The sequence below is a fragment of the Carcharhinus amblyrhynchos genome, chromosome X (genome assembly GCF_965287045.1).
Source record: "Carcharhinus amblyrhynchos chromosome X, sCarAmb.v2.hapA, whole genome shotgun sequence".
In the NCBI taxonomy this organism is placed as follows: Eukaryota; Metazoa; Chordata; class Chondrichthyes; order Carcharhiniformes; family Carcharhinidae; genus Carcharhinus; species Carcharhinus amblyrhynchos.
Genome location: NC_137359.1, coordinates 4,298,757 through 4,317,608, shown reverse-complemented (window position 1 = coordinate 4,317,608; position 18,852 = coordinate 4,298,757). Strand labels below are relative to the sequence as shown.

Here is an 18,852-nt window from a genome sequence, read left to right as displayed (position 1 = left end):
GTCCAGGTGCAGGTCAGTGGGACTAGACAGAAAAAATGGTTTGGCACAGCCAAGAGGGGCCTGTTTCTGTGCTGTAATATTCTATGGTTCTATTACATGAAAAGGTGTTGAGCTCAAAAGTGGTTTTAAGTTGGTTTATTGAGAAGCGACAGTTTAAATATGATGTGAAAGCTAAATCGACAGGAAAAACACACGACCCGTGAGAGGTGAGAATGGACGGATGATGGAGAGTGAGTTCTGGTCTCTGTAGCTAATGGCAGCAGTCTCCTCCGAACGGTTAACTGGTGTGAACCAGAGTGTGGGTGTTGGGTTGAAGCCAGTATGGATCACTTCAAAATCTCTTTACTCTCTAGAGCCTGTTTTAACCTTTACACAGACACTTGGGTTACATGTGGGTTATGAGATACAATCGTATCAGGGTTAGAAATGTCTTGTTTCAGGGCCTGTGCTAGAGATGTGTCCTGGGCAGAGAGAACAGGCAGCAAGAAGCTTTCTTCATTAGACAGTGAGAGAGATGTTTATGTAATATTCTGAAGATTTTATAAGACAGTGATTTCTTACAGTCCATTATTTGGACTGAATGTGTCACCATTCCCATTCCGAGGGGATTTCTGTGCCAGGCGGGACAGGTAACAGTTGGGAATTCTTGATTCTCCACCAATTCCCATTTCCCTTCTTTCTGATGGATAACGGAGGTGTCAGGGTGTGTTGTGTGTAATCAATAAGAATTGTCAGCAAGGATTAAATCAGCATTTTCTAATTGGACATGTCAATCAGTGGAACTGAATTGTAGAATTTGTACCAAAGATCAATTTAGGATTGAAGTTAAAGTTGAGAATTTTGTTGTGAACTAATTTCTGACGAGAGTTCCTGAATTATGGAGAATGATCACAGACAGCAGTTCTTACAGGGACCCCGAGAACACAATCAGCCAAAGATCCAGAGTATTCAACTGCAGCCCAGTTACAGAGATTGTTAACAATCAGCTGGAAAAAAACCCAACTCTCAGAATGAACTTGGTTCAGTCCTGCATGTGACTAATAGCAAAACTCATCCCTGCAGTCACTTGTGAACTTGCTGATGTCTCAGTAAGTTCGATAGTTGAGTGAATCCCTTCCCACAATCCATGCAGGTGAATGGTTTCTCTCCAGTGTGAACTCGCTGGTGTACACTGAGGTTGAACGAAGACCTGAATCTCTTTCCACAGGAAGTACAGCTAAATGGCCTCTCCTCTGTGTGAATTCGTTGGTGCCTCACCAGGTCAGAGGAGCCAGTGAATCCTTTCCCACATGCAGTGCAGGTGAATGGTCTCTCTCCAGAGTGAATCCGCTGGTGATTGAGTAGGGTCGATGACTGAGCAAATTTCTTTCCACAGTCAGAGCAGCTAAAGGGTTTCTCACCAGTGTGAACGCGCTGGTGTACAGTCAGGTTGAACGATGATCTAAATCTCTTGCCACAGGAAGTACAGATGAAGGGCCTCTCCTCAGTGTGAACCCGCTGATGCCTCAATCTGTCAGAGGACCCAGTGAATCTCATCCCACACTCAGGGCAGGCAAACGGCCTCTCACCAGTGTGAACTCGCTGGTGTCTCAGCAACGTCGATAACTGAGAGAATTCCTTCCCACACTCGGAGCAGGTGAATGGTCGCTCTCTTGTGTGAATTCGTTGATGTGCCTGCAGGTGGGTTGACTGAGTGAATCCCTTCCCGCACTCAGAGCAGATAAATGGCTTCTTCCTGGTGTGAACGTGTTGCTCGATTTCCAGCTGGGACGAGGAATTGAATCCTTTCCCACAATCCTCACATTTCCACTGTTTCTCCATGTTGCCCAAATCCTTGTGTCTCTCCAGGTTGGACTGGTTGAAGGCCAGTCCACAGAGAAAGCACGCACTCAGTTTCTCGCCGGTGTGATTTTTTTTTCAGGAGCTTTAACTAGTTGAAGCTCTCTCCACAGTCAGTTGTCTGGAACACTCACACTCGGGTGTGTTTGTGTCTCGGTGCACTTACAGTCACACCGATGTTTGAAATTTTGCCCCTCACACAGAATAGACAGGAATTTCTGCTTCCATTTCAAACACCGATGATATTCAAGTCCTGATGAAAGGAATGATTCTGTCAGGTTGCGATGTAATGTTTGATTTGAGTTTCCCGTTTGCAAATTCTTCTTTTCTAATTCTCTGTAAAATGAGATTACAAAAATATTTAATCAGCACAGGATAGAAATTCAGAACAGACAATTCTAGTTGCTATGGAACATTGTTTCTCTCTTGTTCTCCAAAGCTGCCAGTCCCCTTGCCAGGCACACTCCCTCCTCCCTGTGCTGAAATCCGAACAAAGTTTTCGGCATTTATTTCCATATCTTTTTTAACAAATTTGTACAACTAGGGATAATAATACATTTGATTCTTCATTTCAATCATTATTCACGATAAAATATTAATCTGGAACCTCCTGACTGACTATACAGAATAGCAGATGTTAATCTTGTGTCCAAAACTTACAGTGTGGAGGTTTAATGGGTGATGGTGAAGGTGGTTTCTCCAGATCTCCAAGAATTTCCTTCATTTTTTCTCTCCCTCTCTAACTAAACTAAACCTGGGATCAGCCTCATGGTCCATTCTCGTTCCTGTTTCTCTTCCTGATACCTAATTAACTCCAGTTAAACAGTGAACAGACTGAAGACACCGTTTCCACTCCCTGCTCCAATCTCTGCAGACCAGCTCCATCCCTCTTCCTGGGAACACTTTGACCTGAAGGTAGTCTGCTCACAATCTCAGCGTCATAATTGTGCCCATTGCCCACAACAAAGATGACTTCCGCACATGCTCTCTGTTGCCGATTGCCCCAACAATGCTGGCTGTCTCTCCGGCTCATTGCCCCCTATAAAGATGGCGCCCGTTAACCCAGGCCTGCTGCCGGTTAAAAGTCTCGCTTTGGCAAACAGTGGCGCTTTGTTGAAGGTTTCGGGGTGATGCCGTGAGACTATGATTTCTTACAACTCACCCCGACCCGCTCTCTGTTCACGGCTTTATTTTCGGATCCACATTTTAAATACACTCGCTCGAGCGCTTACCGTCTGTCTGCATTGACTGCGCATATTCCTGCTCACACTGATTGACGGCAGCTCGACACCAATAGAAAGACGAGGGGCGGAGTGGAGGACTAAGCTGGAATGGTTGGTCCTCCAACCAATCGGAGCGAATGAGGGGCGGGGCTCGGCCTGGACGGCCCTCATTCGCTGAAAGTCTGCCTCATTGTAGAAGCTGATTGGTGTGAATGTCCAGGGGAAAAAGTGGCCCATTGTGTTTGTGCTTTAACCAGATGAAAGGCTGTGGATGTGCAGCAAACATGACGGAGCAATGTATTCAAGCACTGACTCCAAAGGAATAACTGGGCAGACAGGGACCCAGGTTCAATTCCCGGCTTGGGTCACTGTCTGTGTGGAGTTTGATGTGGATGTGCCGGCGTTGGACTGGCGTAAACACAGTAAAAAGTCTGACAACACCAGGTTTTAGTCCAACCTATTTATTTGATAATATTATGTCTACCTGATACGTTGCAAGAAAGGATGTCCCGAAGCATGGTACATTGGGGAGACCATGCAGACGCTACGACAACGGATGAATGAACATCGCTCGACAGTCACCAGGCAAGACTGTTCCCTTCCTGTTGGCGAACACTTCAGTGGTCACGGGCATTCAGCCTCTGACCTTCGGGTAAGCATTCTCCAAGGCGGCCTTCACAACACACGACAGCGCAGAGTCGCTGAGCAGAGACTGATAGCCAAGTTCCGCACACATGAGGACGGTCTCAACAGGGATCTTGGGTTCATGTCGCACTATCTGTAACCCCCGTGACTTGCCTGGGTTTGCAAAACCTCACTTACTGTACTGTCTGGAGACAATACACATCTCTTTAAACTGTGATCAGTGCTCCTACCACTCACATTATCAGCCACTTCAGGTCTTGAACAGCAGGTTAGGTGTAAGGATTCGCATTTTAATCAGTAATCTCTAAACTGTCTGTGCTTTATATGCTCTGTCTGAGGCCAGAACTCTCCATTCACCTGACGAAGAGGCTGTCCCCTCGAAAGCTTGTGAGAATATTATCAAATAAATAGGTTGGACTAAAACCTGGTGTTGTCAGACTTTTTACTGTGTGGAGTTTGCACATTTTCCTCGTGCCTGCGTGGCTTTCCTCCGGGTACTCCGGTTTCATCCCACGGTCCAAAGATGTGCAGGTTAGGTGAATTGGCCATGCTAAATTCTCTCTGTGTACCCGAGCAAGCACCAGACTGTGACAACTAGGGGACTTTCACAGTAGATCACAGATCATAGAACCCTACAGTGCAGAAAGAGGCCCTTCGGCCCATCGAGTCTGCACCGAACACTATCCCACCCAGGCCCTACCCCCATATCCCTACATATTATACCCACTAATCCCTCTAACCTACGCATCCCTGGACACTAAGGGGCAATTTCTTAGCATGGCCAATCGACCTAACCTGCGCATCTTTAGACTGTAAAGACTCGCATTTTAAGCAGTATTCTGTAAACTGTGTGTGCCTTTATATGCCCTGTTTGGGATCAGAACTCCCCACTCACCTGTCAAAGGAACAGCGTTCCGAAAGCTTGTGGGATTACTATCAAATAAACTTGTTGGACTTTAACCTGGTGTTGTGAAACTTCTTACTTTGGATTTCGGCACAGGGAGGAGGGAATGTGGAAACAAAAAATTCCAACTTTGGGTGAAGAAAAAAGAAGCTCCAGCTCTTCCAGCCCTTCCGGCTGATTGACGGCAGCTCTGGACCAATAGGAAGCGAGGGGCGCGGCTGGATGACTGAGCGGAACGGCTGGTCCTCCAACCAATCGGAGTGAGTGAGGGGCGGGGCTGGGAGTGGAGCATGCGCAGTGTGAGCAATGGCGATGCCATTGTTTGAAGTGGGTGTTCGGTGAGTGTAAATAAAGGCGAAACGGAGGGAGAGGTAGATCCAGTGTGTGGGCAAAATGGCTGCGTAAATATGTTGTGTAAACCGAAAGAGAAATTCCCGGTTCCTATTTGTAGCGGAGCAGAGCTGCAGTTTGTTCCCAGTTACAGACCTGAGTTCACCGCCTCCATATTTCCAGCAGACAATGCGGTGCAGGGCAGCCATCTTTGTGAGGGGCAAGATGCAGCAGGGCGCCTGCGCAGTCTCCATCGTTGTTGGGAGGAATGTGCAGCAGGGCGCCTGCACGGTCTCCATCATTGTTGGGGGCAATGTTCTTCCATCTTTTCCAGAGTACCTCCAAAGTGGAGGAGGAGGCCAGTCAACCCATCGAGTCTGCACCGACGCTCTGAAAGAGCTTCTAACCAATAAGCCCCTTCGCCCTATCCCTATGACTCTCATGTTTACATGACTAATCTCCCTAACCGTCACATCTTTGGACACTAAGGGACAATTTAGCATGGCCAATCCCCCTAACCTACACATCTTTGGACACTAAGGGACAATTTAGCATGGCCAATCCACCCAACCTACACAGTTTGGAATGTGGGAGGAAACCCATGCAAACATGGGAAGAATGTGTAAACTCCACACAGATAGTTGCCCGAGACCAAAATCAAACCTGGGTTCCTGGCACTGTGAAGCAGCGATGCTAACCACTGGGAAGGGGAACTACAACAACTTGTCCATCGAACTGCTTTATAGTTACAGTGTCTTACTGATGAGGCATAACAATGCTGTGTGTTAAAGCCAATGATAATTTGATTTTATTCCCTTTAACGTCATAAATATTTCCAAGTCGTCTCACAGAAACGTGAGAAAGTAACTTTTGGCACTAAACCATATAAGGAAATATTAGGGCAGGTAACCAAATGTTTGGTCAAAGAGGAAGGTTTTAAGGTGCATATTAAAGGAGGAAAGTGCGGTGGAGAGAGTTAGAGAGGAAATTCCAGAGCTAGTGGTCCAAGGAAATGAGAAAAAAAGTGACCACCGATGGATTGATAAAAATCAGGAATATTTAATAGGCTGGAATTTAACGAACGTAGAGATATAGGAGAGGTGTGTGGCCGGAGGGGATTACAGAGATAGGGATGGTCACAATCAGGGAAGAAATCATGGATTGAGAATTTTTAAATGTTGAAGCTCCCTATTCCAGGACCTTTGTAGGTCAGTGAGCACAGCGGTGATGAGTGAAAAAGAATTGGTGTGAGTAAGCAGATGAGATTTAAAAGATCTCAAGATTACAGCAAGGTTGAATGGGGGGAAGGGGGGTCTGCTCAGAGTATGTTAGGATAGTGAAGTCTGGAGGTAGCATAGGACTGGATGAGAGTTTCAGCAACAGATGAGCTGAGACTGGTGTGGAGTTGGGCAAGTTCGTCAGGTGGAAATAGGTGGTCTTGGCAATGATGTAGGTATGGGGTTGGAAGCTCACCTTGGATTAATATGCTTCACCATGTTTGTAAACAATCTGGTTCAGCTTCATACAGTTGCCAGGGAGAGAGATGCAGTCAGTAGTGAGCGAGTGTAATTTGTAGCAGGGACTAAAGGCAATGGCTTCAGCCTTCCCAATATTAAAATGGAAGAAGTTCTCTTTATCCAGCACAACATATCTAACAAGTCAGAGCAGCATGTGACTTGCTGATAAATTTGCAGGTAACGGTTTTCACATAAATCTGTTACCCTGGCCTTTGTGTTGAGGTTTTGGGAGAAGTTGTCAGAGTTCCGGTCAGTCAGATGGTTTATAAATCGCTCTCCTTCTCCTGCTGCTTCTCCAATTCTCTCTCTCTCTCTCTCACCTGTTACAAAGGTTAGAGTCTTGTGCAATTCCAGACTGGGTGGCAGGTTTCCTTCCTTGAAGGACATTCATGAACCAGTCATGTTTTTACAATAGTCTGCTGCTTTCCTGGTTAATTTTGCTTCGTGCCGGTCCCACAGGTTGTTAGATTGATGCAGTTTAATTTCACAACCTGCCTTTTTGATTTTGTGGATTTTATCTTTCACTTTTTTTCTGTTTTAAATCAATTTCAGAGTAATAGAAGGGGAAGATTTGCAGTGAGGAAACTGAAACCAAACCTTACATCAGGATCTCACAAAGTTGCCAATTACTCATAACCAGAATACCATTGGGTTTTGAACATGGAAGGAAAAAGCACCGTTCTTAGTGGGAAGAAACCATACATGTGTTCTGTGTGTGGACGAGGATTCAGCCAAGCATCTGGCCTGTCCAGACACAAGCGCACTCACGGTGGGGAGATACCGTGGAAATGTGGGGACTGTGGGAAGGGATTCAGATACCCGTCTGAGCTGAAATCACATCAGCGCAGTCACACTGGGGAGACACCGTTCATCTGCTCCGAATGTGGGAAAGGATTCATTGACTCATCCAAACTCCTGAGACACCAGCGAGTTCACACGGGGGAGAGATCTTTTAAATGCCCGGTCTGTGGGCAGTGCTACAAAAGCACCTGGGATCTGACGTCTCATCAACGTGTTCACACAGATGAGAAACCGTACAGGTGCTCTGACTGTGGGACTGGGTTCAGGTGGTCATCTCAACTCACTGCACACCAGCGAGTTCACACTGGGGAGAGGCTGTTCACCTGCTCCGAGTGTGCGGTGAGTTTCAGTGATTCATCCTCCCTGCTGACACACCAGAAAGTTCACGAGGATGTTGCTGTTAATCACATCCAGGACTGAACCTTGTTCAGTGGGATCTGATTCTGTTGATCCAGACTGGTTGCGTGATTTAATATTCTGCCTCAAAATCAAATAAATCAACTTGATGCTGAACGCACACTACTGAGTCTTTTTATTATTTCTAACACGTTAGATCTTTTTGAAGGTCTCTCCCTCTGCCCTGCCTCCTCCATCTTCACCTCCAACATAAGTGTGAGGAGCTCTTGGAGCTTCTTTGTTACAAAATTCAGACAATCCCATCAGTTGTGTCTGCTGCATCCCTCCCTTCCACTAGCCCATTGGGACAAACTGTCTCTGAAGTTCACCTTGTCCTGAACCCAAATCTTTTTCCAGTTTCCCTCCCATCTCCTCTCTCTCAGTTCACGTTGTCCATGATACATACTATTTGCTCCAGTGAGTCTACTTCCATTAAATCGCTGATTTCCCAAGCTCCCCATTGATCACAGATATTGTTAACCATTCTCTCTCTTCTGTATTACTGTCCCATCAAATCTGCATTCATCATCCCATCTTCAAAAACAAAACTTTTACGTCATCATCTGTGCCAACTACTGCCCCATCTCCATCCTCAATCTCACATCCACGCTATTCCAACATGCTGTCCCCTCCCAAATACTTTTACGGAGGGATCTCCCCCAATTACATTGGGGAACTGGGGTGGATCCATGCAGCAGTTCTGCACAATCGTAGGATTCACGGGCTCCAAAGCTTGCCCCTTCTGTGGCTTTGTGGAGTCTGTGGACCACATCTATGTTTCGTGCCTTCGGTTGCACTCCCTTTTTGTTTTCCTGAAGAACCTTTTATTGATGTTTTGTTTGCACTTCAGTCCCACACTCCTGATCTACGGACACCTGGTGTGGAGAGGGGAGGGTCGGGATGGCGACCTCCTCTTGAACTTGCTCCTGGGCCTGGCGAGACATGCCATTTACAGTTCCAGGCAGCGGGCGATCGAGTGGGCCATCCATTCTGACTGTCTGCCCCTCTACTGCAGCTATGTTCATGGTCAAGTGTCCCTGGAGGGGGAGCATGCGGTGTCTGCAGATGCAGTTGATGCCTTCCGTGCCTGCTGGGCACCGCAGGGTCCTGGGTGCATTATTGACCCTAATAATCACATTTTAATTTGACATTTTTAAGTTTCCTTTGTACTTTGTTTTTGTTCGGGCTGTTCCCCTTCCTTTTGGGGAGCTGCCCCTTTTACTTTGTCCTAATTTAATTTGAGTTTGTCTTATTTGGTTTGACCCAAGAGAGTCCCCCCCCCCCGCGCCCTCCCAAATACTGACATTCTCAGGGTGAACAGGATGAGTTTGCAATGCCTGATGATTGACGGCACCTCTGGATCAATAGGAAAGGAGGGGGCGGGCCTGGAGGACCGATCGGCAGCGGCTGGTCCTCCAACCAATCGGAGTGAGCGAGGGGCGGGGCTGGGCGTTGGCGCAGGCGTAGTGAGTGTAATGGCGATGGCGAGGAAGTTTGTTGTGTCCTGAAGTGGAATGTGTAAGTGTTAAATAGCGGAACAGAGAGTGCGATAAATCTGGCGGCTGGGCGGAGAGGCTTCGTAAACATGTTACGGAATACGATATCGTGAAAAATAATTTCCCAGTTCCCCTTTTCCACCACCCGGGACTGAAGTATGGTCTCCATCAGACAAAGGCCACTCGGCCCATCGAGTCTGCTCCCCCATTCAATCATGGCTGATATCTTTCTCATCCCCCATTCTCCTGCCTTTTCCCCATAACTCCCGATCCCCTTATTAATCAAGAACCGATCTATCTCTGTCTTAAAGACACTCAGTGACGTGGCCTCCTCCTGCGGCAAAGAGTTCCACAGATTCCCCACTCTCTGGCTGAAGAAATTCCTCCTCATCTCTGTTTTACAGGATTGTCCCTTTAGCCTGAGGTTGTGCCCTCTGGTTCTAGTTTTTCCTGGTAATGGAAACATCCTCTCCACGCCCACTCTATCCAGGGCCTCGCAGTATCCTGTAAGTTTCAATACGGTCCCCTCTTATCCTTCTAAACTCTAGACCCAGAGTCCTCAATCATAGAACCCTATAGTGCAGAAAGAGGCCCTTTGGCCCATCGAGTCTGCACTGAACACAATCCCACCCAGGCCCTACCCCTACATATTATACTCACTAATCCCTCTAACCTACACATCCCTGGACACTAAGGGGCAATTTCTTAGCATGGCCAATCAACCTAACCCCGCACGTCTTTGGACATTTCATACGACAAGCTCTTCATTCCAGGGATCATTCTTGTGAACTTCCTCTGGACCCTTTCCAAGGCCAGCACATCCTTCCTTAGATACGGGGCCCAAAACTGCTCACAGTACTCCAAATGGGGTCTGACCCAGAGCCTTATACAGCCTCAGAAGTACATCCCTGCCCTTGTATTCCAGCCCTCTTGACATGAATGCTAACATTGCATTTGCCTTCCTAACTGCCAACTGAACCTGCATGTTGATCTTAAGAGAATCTTGAACAAGGACTCCCAAGTCCCTTTGTGTTTCTAATTTCCTAAGCATTTTCCCATTTAGAAAATAGTCTATGCCTCCATTCCTCCTTCCAAAGTGCATAACCTCACACTTTTCCACTTCTTTGCCACTTCTGCCACTTCTTTGCCCACTCTCCTAACCTGCCCAAGTCCTTCTGCAGCACCCCCCTCTTCAATATTACCTGTTCCTCTACATATCTTTGTATCATCTGCAAACTTAGCAACAGTGCCTTCAGTTCCTTCGTCCGGATCGTTAATATATATTGTGAAATGTTGTGGTTCCAGCACTGACTCCTGAGGTATAACACTAGTCACCAGCTGCCATCCTGAAAAAGACCCCTTTAACCCCCTTCTGCCAGTCAGCCAACCCTCTATCCACGCCAGGATCTTACCCTTAACACCATGGGCTCTTAACTTATTTAACAGTCTCCTATGCGGCACTTTGTCAAAGGCTTTCTGGAAATCGAAATAAATCACGTCCACTAGTTCTCCTTTATCTAACGTCCTTTTACCTCCTCAAAGAGCTCTAACGGATTTGTCAGACATGACCTCCCCTTCACAAAGCAGTGCTGACTCAGTCCTGTTTTATCATGCTCTTCCGAGTACTCTGCGATCTCACCTTTAATAATGCACTCTCAAATCTTGCCAATGACCGAAGTCAGGCTAACTGGCCTATTACTTCCCGTGTGCTGCCTCCTTTCCTTCTGAAACATTAACTACTTTCCATTACATTACATTACATTAGCTACTTTCCAGTGCTCTGGTACCCTCCGTGCCTCTCGTGATTCCCGAAAGATCACCACCAACGCCTCCACAATTTCCTCAGCTATCTTGTTTAGAACCCTGGGGTGTAGTCCATCCAGTCCAGGTGATTTATCCACGTTCAGACCTCTCAGTTTCCCCAGAACCTTCTACTTAGTGATGGCCACTGCACTCACCTGTGCTCCCAACACTCCTGGAGCTCTGGCATCCCACTGGTGTTTTCCACCATGAAGACTGTGCAAAGTCAGTTCCTCTGCCATTGCTTTGTTTCCTATTATTGCTTCTCCAGCCTCATTTTTCAGGGCCCAATGTCTATTTTTGCCTCTTACCTTTTCTATATTGAAATATACTCTTCCTATCTTCTTTTATATTACTAGCTAGCTTACAATTATATTACATCTTCTCCCCCACCCCCCCCCTTATTGCTTTTTTAGTTGCCCTCTGCTTGCTTTTAAAGATTTTGCAATCCTCTGGCTTCCCACTAATTTTTGCCACTTTGTATGCTTTTTCTTTTGTTTTAATGCTGTCCTTGGCTTCCCTCATCAGCCATGGATGCCTCGTCCTCCCCTTAGCATGTTTCCTCCTCCTTGGGATGAATTTCTGTTGTGCCTCCTGAATAACTTTCAAAAACTCCTGCCATTGATGTTTCACTGTCTTCCCTGCTAGGCTTCCTTTCCAATCAACTCTGGCCAGCTCCTCCCTCATGTCTTTGTACCTTTATTTAATTGTAATATTGTTACATCTGATTCCAGCTTCTCCCTCTCAAACTGCAGGGTAAATTCTATCATACTGTGATCACCACTCCCCAAGGATTCCTTCACCTTAAGTTCCCTAATCAAGTCTGCCTCATTACAGATCACCGAATCCAGAATTGCCTATTCCCTAGTACGCTCTGTCACAAGCTGCTCCAAAAAAAATCTCTTAGACATTCCACAAATTCCTTTTCTTGGGATCCTTTTCTTGCTCGACAGACTGGAGGGGCTGATTGTGGACAAGTCCCCAGGACCGGATGGAATGCATCCGAGGGTTCTGAAAGAAATGGCGGAGGTGATAGTGGATGCCTTGGTGGTTATTTTCCAGACGTCGCTGGATTCCGGGGAAGTGCCGGATGATTGGAAAACGGCTAATGTTACGCCGTTGTTTAAGAAGGGTGCCAGGCAAAAGGCGGGGAATTATAGGCCGGTTAGTTTAACGTCTGTTGTAGGTAAAATGTTAGAATCTGTCATTAAGGAGGAAATTGCGAGGCATCTTGAAGGGAATTGCTTGATAGAGCAGACGCAGCACGGTTTCATTAAAGGGAAGTCGTGTCTGACAAATTTACTGGAGTTCTATGAGGATGTGTCTAGGGCGGTGGATAGAGGAGAGCCGGTGGATGTGGTCTTTCTAGATTTTCAGAAGGCGTTTGACAAAGTACCTCACAAGAGGTTATTGCAGAAGGTCGAGGGACATGGAGTTGGGGGTAGGGTGTTAGCGTGGATAGAGGATTGGTTGTCAAATAGGAGGCAGAGAGTGGGGGTCAACGGGTGCTATTCGGATTGGCGGATGGTGACTAGTGGAGTGCCCCAGGGGTCGGTGCTGGGGCCTCAGCTTTTTACCATTTATATAGATGATCTGGAGGAGGGAACCGAGTGTAGGATGTCGAAATTTGCTGATGACACCAAGATTGGGGGAACGGCAAATTGTGCGGAGGGTGTGGAGAGTCTACAGAAGGATCTAGATAGGCTGGGCGAATGGGCCAGGAAATGGCAAATGGAATTTAATGTTGGCAAGTGTGAGGTGGTCCACTTTGGTAGGAATAATGGTGGGAAGGACTATTACTTACGTGGCGAAAAACTGCAGCAGGCGACGGTGCAGAGAGGGACCTCGGGGTCCTTGTGCATGAGTCGCAAAAACCCAGCTTGCAGGTGCAGCAGGTGGTCAGGAAGGCGAATGGGATGCTGGCCTTCATAGCGAGGGGGATTGAATATAAAAGTAGGGAGGTCTTGCTGCAGCTGTATAGGGCATTGGTGAGGCCGCAGCTGGAGTACTGTGTGCAGTTTTGGGCGCCGCACCTACGCAAAGATATTTTGGCCTTGGAGGGAGTGCAGAGGAGGTTTACTAGGCTGATACCGGAGTTGAGGGGGTTGAGCTATGAGGAGAGGCTGAATAAACTAGGCTTGTACTCGTTAGAGTTTAGAAGAATGAGGGGAGATCTCATTGAGACGTAAAAGATGATGAATGGGATGGATAGGATAGAGGTGGAGAGACTCTTCCCGCTCAGAAAGGACAGTAGGACTAGGGGGCACAGCCTCAAGATAATGGGGGGGCGGTTTAGAACAGAGTTGAGGAGGAACTTCTTCACTCAAAGGGTGGTGAATCTCTGGAATTCTCTGCCCGTTGAAGTGGTGGAGGCTGCCTCGCTAAATATTTTTAAGATGCGGGTTGATGGGTTTTTGATAAGCGAGGGGATTAAGGGTTATGGGGAGAGGGCGGGAAAGTGGAACTGAGCCACGACAGATCAGCCATGATCTTATTGAATGGCGGGGCAGGCTCGAAGGGCTAGATGGCTTACTCCTGCTCCTATTTCTTATGTTCTTATCCACTACCTACCTGATTTTCCCCGTCCACCTGCATATTAAGGTCCCCCATGATTATTGTAATATTGTCTTTTTGATATGTCTTTTCTATCTCCCTGATTTATTTTCTGCCCCACATCCTGACTACTGCGAGGGGGCCTGTACATTACTTCCATCAGGGTCTTTTTACCTTTGCAATTCCTCAATTCTATCCGCACAGATTCTATGTCTTCTGATCCTATATCACTTTTTGCTATCAATTTAACTTCATTCCTTACTAACAATGCAATGAACTTCATTCCTCACTAACAATGCAACCCTCCCCTTTGCCCATCTGCCTGTCCTACCGATAGGACACATATTCTTGGATATTTAGATCCCAGTCTGATCCTGAAGCAGCCATGTCTCTGTGATGCCCTCAACATCGTACCGACCAATTTCAGTGTGCGCAACAAGTTCATTTACCTTGTTCCGTATACTGCATGCATTTAGGTACAACACCCTCAGTCCTGCATTGACTACCTCCCTTCTCATATGTGTCACCTTTTTTGCTCTGCCTGAGGTTAGATTCCTGCCACCTTCTATACTCTCTGTTCTGTTACATGGCCTGGAAGCTTTACTAACCTCTCCTGAGCCCTCAGCTCCATTAAACTGCCCTTCTACCCTCTCCTTTAACTTTGATTTTCTAATTCTCCATACAACTGAACCCTCCCCCCCACTATTTAGTTTAAAGCCCTATCTACAGCCCTAGTTATCCAATTCACCAGGACTGTGGTCCCAGCACAATTCAGATGAAGACCGTCCCATCAGAACAGGTCCCCTTTTCCCCAATACTGGTGTCAATGTCCCAGGAATTCAAACCCATTCCTCCCACACCAATTTTTGAGCCACGCATTTACCTCCTTAATCTTATTGACCCTGTGCCAATTAGCTCGTGGCTCAGGTAATAATTACCTTTTTGGTTTTGCTTTTTAATTTCGCTCCGAGCTGTTCATACTACCTTCGCAAAATGTTTGTTACTGTTCTACCTATGTCACTGGTACCTACCTGGACCACGACAACTGGATCTTTACCCTCCCACTGCAAGTTCCTCTGCAGCCCAGATGAGATATCCCGAAGCCGAGCACCAGACGGGCAACACAACCTTCGGGATTCTTGATCCTGGTCACAGAGAACAGTGTCAATGCCCCTAACTGTGTTATCCCAAATTATGACTACATTTCTTTTCTCTCCCTTCATTTGAATGGCTTCCTGTTTAGAACGGAGTTGAGGAGGAACTTCTTCACTCAAAGGGTGGTGAATCTCTGGAATTCTCTGCCCGTTGAAGTGATGGAGGCTACCTCGCTAAGTATATTTAAGATACGGGTAGATAGATTTTTGGTAGGCAAGGGAATTAAGGGTTATGGGGTGAAAGTGAGAAAGTGGAACTGAGCCACTTCAGATCAGCCATGATCTTATTGAATGGCGGGGCAGGCTCGAGGGGCTAGATGGCCTACTCCTGCTCCTACTTCTTATGTTCTTAAGCGGTAGGACCCACGTGGTGGGACGCACTCCCGGTGCTGCCATATTTGTGAGGGACAATCGCAGTAGAACGCATGTGCGGTGCCATGTTTCTGAGTGATGATATGCAGTATCACACATGCACAGTCGATACATTTGGTGGGGACAATGTTGTTCAGTATTTTTAGTGACAGTTGAAAACGACTTGTCCATCAAACTGTTTCACACTTGAATTACAATATCTTACTGATGAGGCAGAACAACAGTGTATGGACAATTCTGTGACAATAGTTTGTCTTCATATTGTATCTTCAACATAATGCAACTTTCCAAGTACTTTCACAGACATATGATGAAGTAACATTTAACACCGAGCTACACAAGGAAATATTAGGACGGGTAACAGAGGTTTACTGCATGGAAACGGACCCTTCGGCCCAACTTGTCCTTGCTGCCCAGTTTTTACCATTAAGCTAGTCTCAATTGCGTGCATTTGGCCCATATCCCTCTTTCCCCATCTTAACCATGTAACTGTTTAAATGCTTTTTAAAAGACAAAATTGTACCCGCCTCCACTACTGCCTGTGGCAGCTTGTTCCAGACACTCACCACCCTCTGTGTGAAAAAATTGCCCCTCTGGACACTTTTACTTTAAACCTCTTACCAGTGGTAGAGTGATTGATATCAGGAATCTTCAAGGGGCCCGAATTAGACGAGTGCAGAGACTGCAGTGTGTGTGGCTGGAAATTACAGAGATGGGGTTGGTCACAACCATGGAGGAAAACATGAATGATGTTTTTTCCAAATGCCCTTCTGCCCTTCACACCCTTCCTAAAGTCTGGTGACAGGAAGTGGAGTCAATACTCAATTTGTCCCAAAACAAGAGCTTTGTAAAGATTCTGCCTAATCTACCTGTTTATTTTTTGCTCAAGTTGTTTCCTTTCAAACAGCCTTTTTATTGGTGTTCAATGTTCTTCCGAACTTTATCCTTCTGAAATTTTCTCATGGCTGCAAGAAAAATTGAAACGTAGCCCCTCCCCCCCTGTCATCTTTGTGAATGAGTTGGGCAAGCCTACCTGAGGATGAACTTGCTGCTGTGTTTCTTGGAGACTGAGTTGTTTGCATGTATCAGTACTTCCAGTATTTCTGAGTTTGGCAAGTTGCTCAACTTTCTGATTGAAATAAGATGGTTGACATCCATCCCGCTTATCTCTCTCACTCTGCCTCTCTCCTCACACCCCACCCATCCTTCACACACACAGGTCAGAATCTTCTGTAGCTCCAGACCGAGTGATAGTTTCCCGTCCTAAAGCACATTAGTGAAACAATTTGGCTTGTACGACAATCCAGCAGCTTTCATGGTGATTGCTTCCTATTTCTGGCCCCCAAAATTGCTAAATTCATTAGGCTCAATTTCATGACCATCCTTTATGTTTTTGTCTGTTCCCTCTCACTTTTTTCTGTTTGAAACCAATTTCACAGGGTATTAGAAAAGGAGATTTGCATTTGGCAAGCTCAAATCATTTATCAGATCAAGACGGGAGAGGTGCATTCAAACCTGAACATCCTCGGATTTTGAACATGGAAGGCAAAAGCACCACTGGGGAGAAACCATACACATGTTCTGTGTATGGACGAGGATTCAACCAGTCATCTGGCCTGTCAAAACACAAGCGCACTCACGCTGAGGGGAAAGTATTCACCTGTCCTAAGTGTGGTAAGAATTTCACTCAATCATCCCAACTGGAGAAACACCGATTGCTTCACACACGGGAAAGGCCGTTCACCTGCTCCAAGTGTGGGAAGGGATTCACTAAATCATCTAACCTGCTGAGACACCAGCGATTTCACGCTGGGGAGAGACCATTCTCCTGCTCAGAATGTGGGAAGGGATTCACTCAATCATCTGACCTACTGACACACCAGCGAGTTCACACTGGGGAGAGGCCGTTCAACTGCTCCCAGTGTGGGAAGGGATTCACTAAGTTATCCCATCTACAGACACACCAGCGATTTCATGCAGGGGAGAGACCATTCTCATGCTCCAAGTGTAGAAAGGGATTCACTCAGTTATCTGACCTGCAGAAACACAAGAGAGTTCACACCGGAGAAAGACCGTTCACCTGCCCCACGTGTGGGAAGGGATTCACTCAGTTGATCCACCTGCAGACACACCAGAGAGTTCACACTGGGGAGAGACCGTTCATTTGCACTGTGTGTGGAAAGGGATGTATTGATTCATCCACCCTGCGAACACATCAGCGAATTCACACTGGGAAGAAGCTGTACACCTGCTCCAGTTGTGAGAAGGGATTCATTCGATCATCTGACCTGCTGAGACACCAAAGATTTCACACTGGAGAGAAACCGTTCTCTTGCTCCACGTGTCGAATAGGATTCACGCAATCGACTGACCTGCAGAAACACCAGCGAGTTCACACTGGGGAGAGGCCGTTCACCTGTTCTGAGTGTGGAAAGGGATTCACCCAATCATCCCACCTACTGACACACCAGCGATTTCACACTGCAGAGAGACCAATCTCCTGCTCTGATTGTGGGAAGAGATTCACTCAGTTATCTGACCTACAGAAACACCAGCGAGTTCACACTGGAGACAGACCTTTCGCCTGCCCCAAGTGTGGAAAGGGATTCACTCAGTCATCCCACTTGCAGACACACCATAGAGTTCACACAGGAGAGAGGCCATTCACTTGCACTGTGTGTGAGAAGGGATTCACTCGATCATCCAGCCTGCTTAAACATCAGCAAATTCACACTGATTAGAAACCATTTAAATGTCCAGCCTGTGGGGACTGCTGTAACGATTCAGGAAAGCTGATGTCCCCATCAACATATTCACACTGGTGAGAGAAATTTCAGGTGCTCTCACTGAAAAAGAATCCAGGTTGTCAACAACTCTCTGAACACCAGCAAGTTCACGCTGGAGGGAATAATCATCTGCTCTGACTGTGGGAACAGATTCACTCTTATCATCCCAACTGTGAAGACACAGCGAGTTCACAAGTAGCTACAATGATTGAATTTGCCATTAATCGAACTCAGGACAGAAATGTGTTTGTTGCAGACTATTTCTGTTGATGATAGTAAACACTACCCAGTTATAGATGTTAATATTTTTGATAAAGTCAACTAAGTTAATTTCTTTTAAACACACTGTCGAGTGTTTTTAATATTGTTAAGATATTAGATCCTTTTGAAGGGATCCTCCTCTCCCCTGTCTCTCCGTCTTCACCTCCAGCAAGTACGTGGAGCTCATAGAGTTCGTAGAATTCCTACAGTACAGAAGGGGGCCATTCGGCCCATTGAAAATGCACAGATTTCCTGACAGAACATCCTGCCAAGGGCCAAATAATCTCCTTCTGCACTGTAGAGATTCAATGATCCGATGTAAAGGGAATGTAAGCAGTGTCTGAATAAATTTTGAGGCATAGGGAGTTTTTTTTTGATATGCAAGAAAGTAAAAAGTTATCTGGGCGACGCAGGGGTGTGGAGTTGGGGTTTTCATCAAATTAGCTATAATTTTATGAGACTGCAGAGGGCAAATGGCCGAATCCTGCTTCTATGATGGTATAGTCCCCTTGCATGCACTTTATTGATATATAAATTGACCAAATAATTGAATATCTTTGACGACACCTACTACCGAATTATATGAATTTATATTCAAAAATTCCCTCCCTTAATGGCAGTCTGGTTACCCAGCATCGGGCGGGTCCCAGATTATATTCGACCCACCCGGCAGGAGCTCACAGAGCATGCCCAGAGGCAGCATGTGCTATACTGGAGCATGCGCAGATTCAGAATGCTTTACACTGGAGCATGCGCAGATTCAGAATACGCTACA

At 46.5% G+C, this 18,852-nt stretch overlaps 3 protein-coding genes across 5 annotated transcripts; 2 read left to right on the top strand and 1 right to left on the bottom strand.

Annotated features, from left to right (window-relative positions):
* LOC145362056 (uncharacterized) lies at window positions 1-3,092 on the bottom strand. 3 transcript variants are annotated; one of them, XM_080218108.1, is made up of 2 exons: window positions 3,072-3,092; window positions 1-2,175 (listed from the first exon to the last, which is right to left on the bottom strand). In XM_080218108.1, the coding sequence occupies exon 2, from the start codon at window positions 1,819-1,821 to the stop codon at window positions 1,063-1,065; it is 759 nt and encodes a 252-aa protein (XP_080074234.1). In that variant the 5' UTR covers window positions 1,822-2,175; window positions 3,072-3,092; the 3' UTR covers window positions 1-1,062. The 3 variants fall into 3 exon arrangements, with proteins under 3 accessions (XP_080074234.1, XP_080074233.1, XP_080074232.1); XM_080218107.1 differs by having other exon boundaries at window positions 3,002-3,077; XM_080218106.1 differs by lacking the exon at window positions 3,072-3,092 and adding an exon at window positions 2,500-2,677.
* A 1,681-nt stretch (window positions 3,093-4,773) lies between these two features.
* Window positions 4,774-7,751, top strand: LOC145362057 (uncharacterized). Its single transcript, XM_080218109.1, has 2 exons — window positions 4,774-4,949; window positions 7,011-7,751. Exon 2 carries the CDS (start codon window positions 7,119-7,121, stop codon window positions 7,677-7,679), a length of 561 nt encoding a protein of 186 aa, XP_080074235.1. The 5' UTR covers window positions 4,774-4,949; window positions 7,011-7,118; the 3' UTR covers window positions 7,680-7,751.
* Window positions 7,752-9,121: 1,370 nt separating this feature from the next.
* LOC145362051 (uncharacterized) lies at window positions 9,122-18,157 on the top strand. Its single transcript, XM_080218101.1, has 2 exons — window positions 9,122-9,173; window positions 16,470-18,157. Exon 2 carries the CDS (start codon window positions 16,569-16,571, stop codon window positions 17,769-17,771), a length of 1,203 nt encoding a protein of 400 aa, XP_080074227.1. The 5' UTR covers window positions 9,122-9,173; window positions 16,470-16,568; the 3' UTR covers window positions 17,772-18,157.
* The last annotated feature ends 695 nt before the right edge of the window (window positions 18,158-18,852 follow it).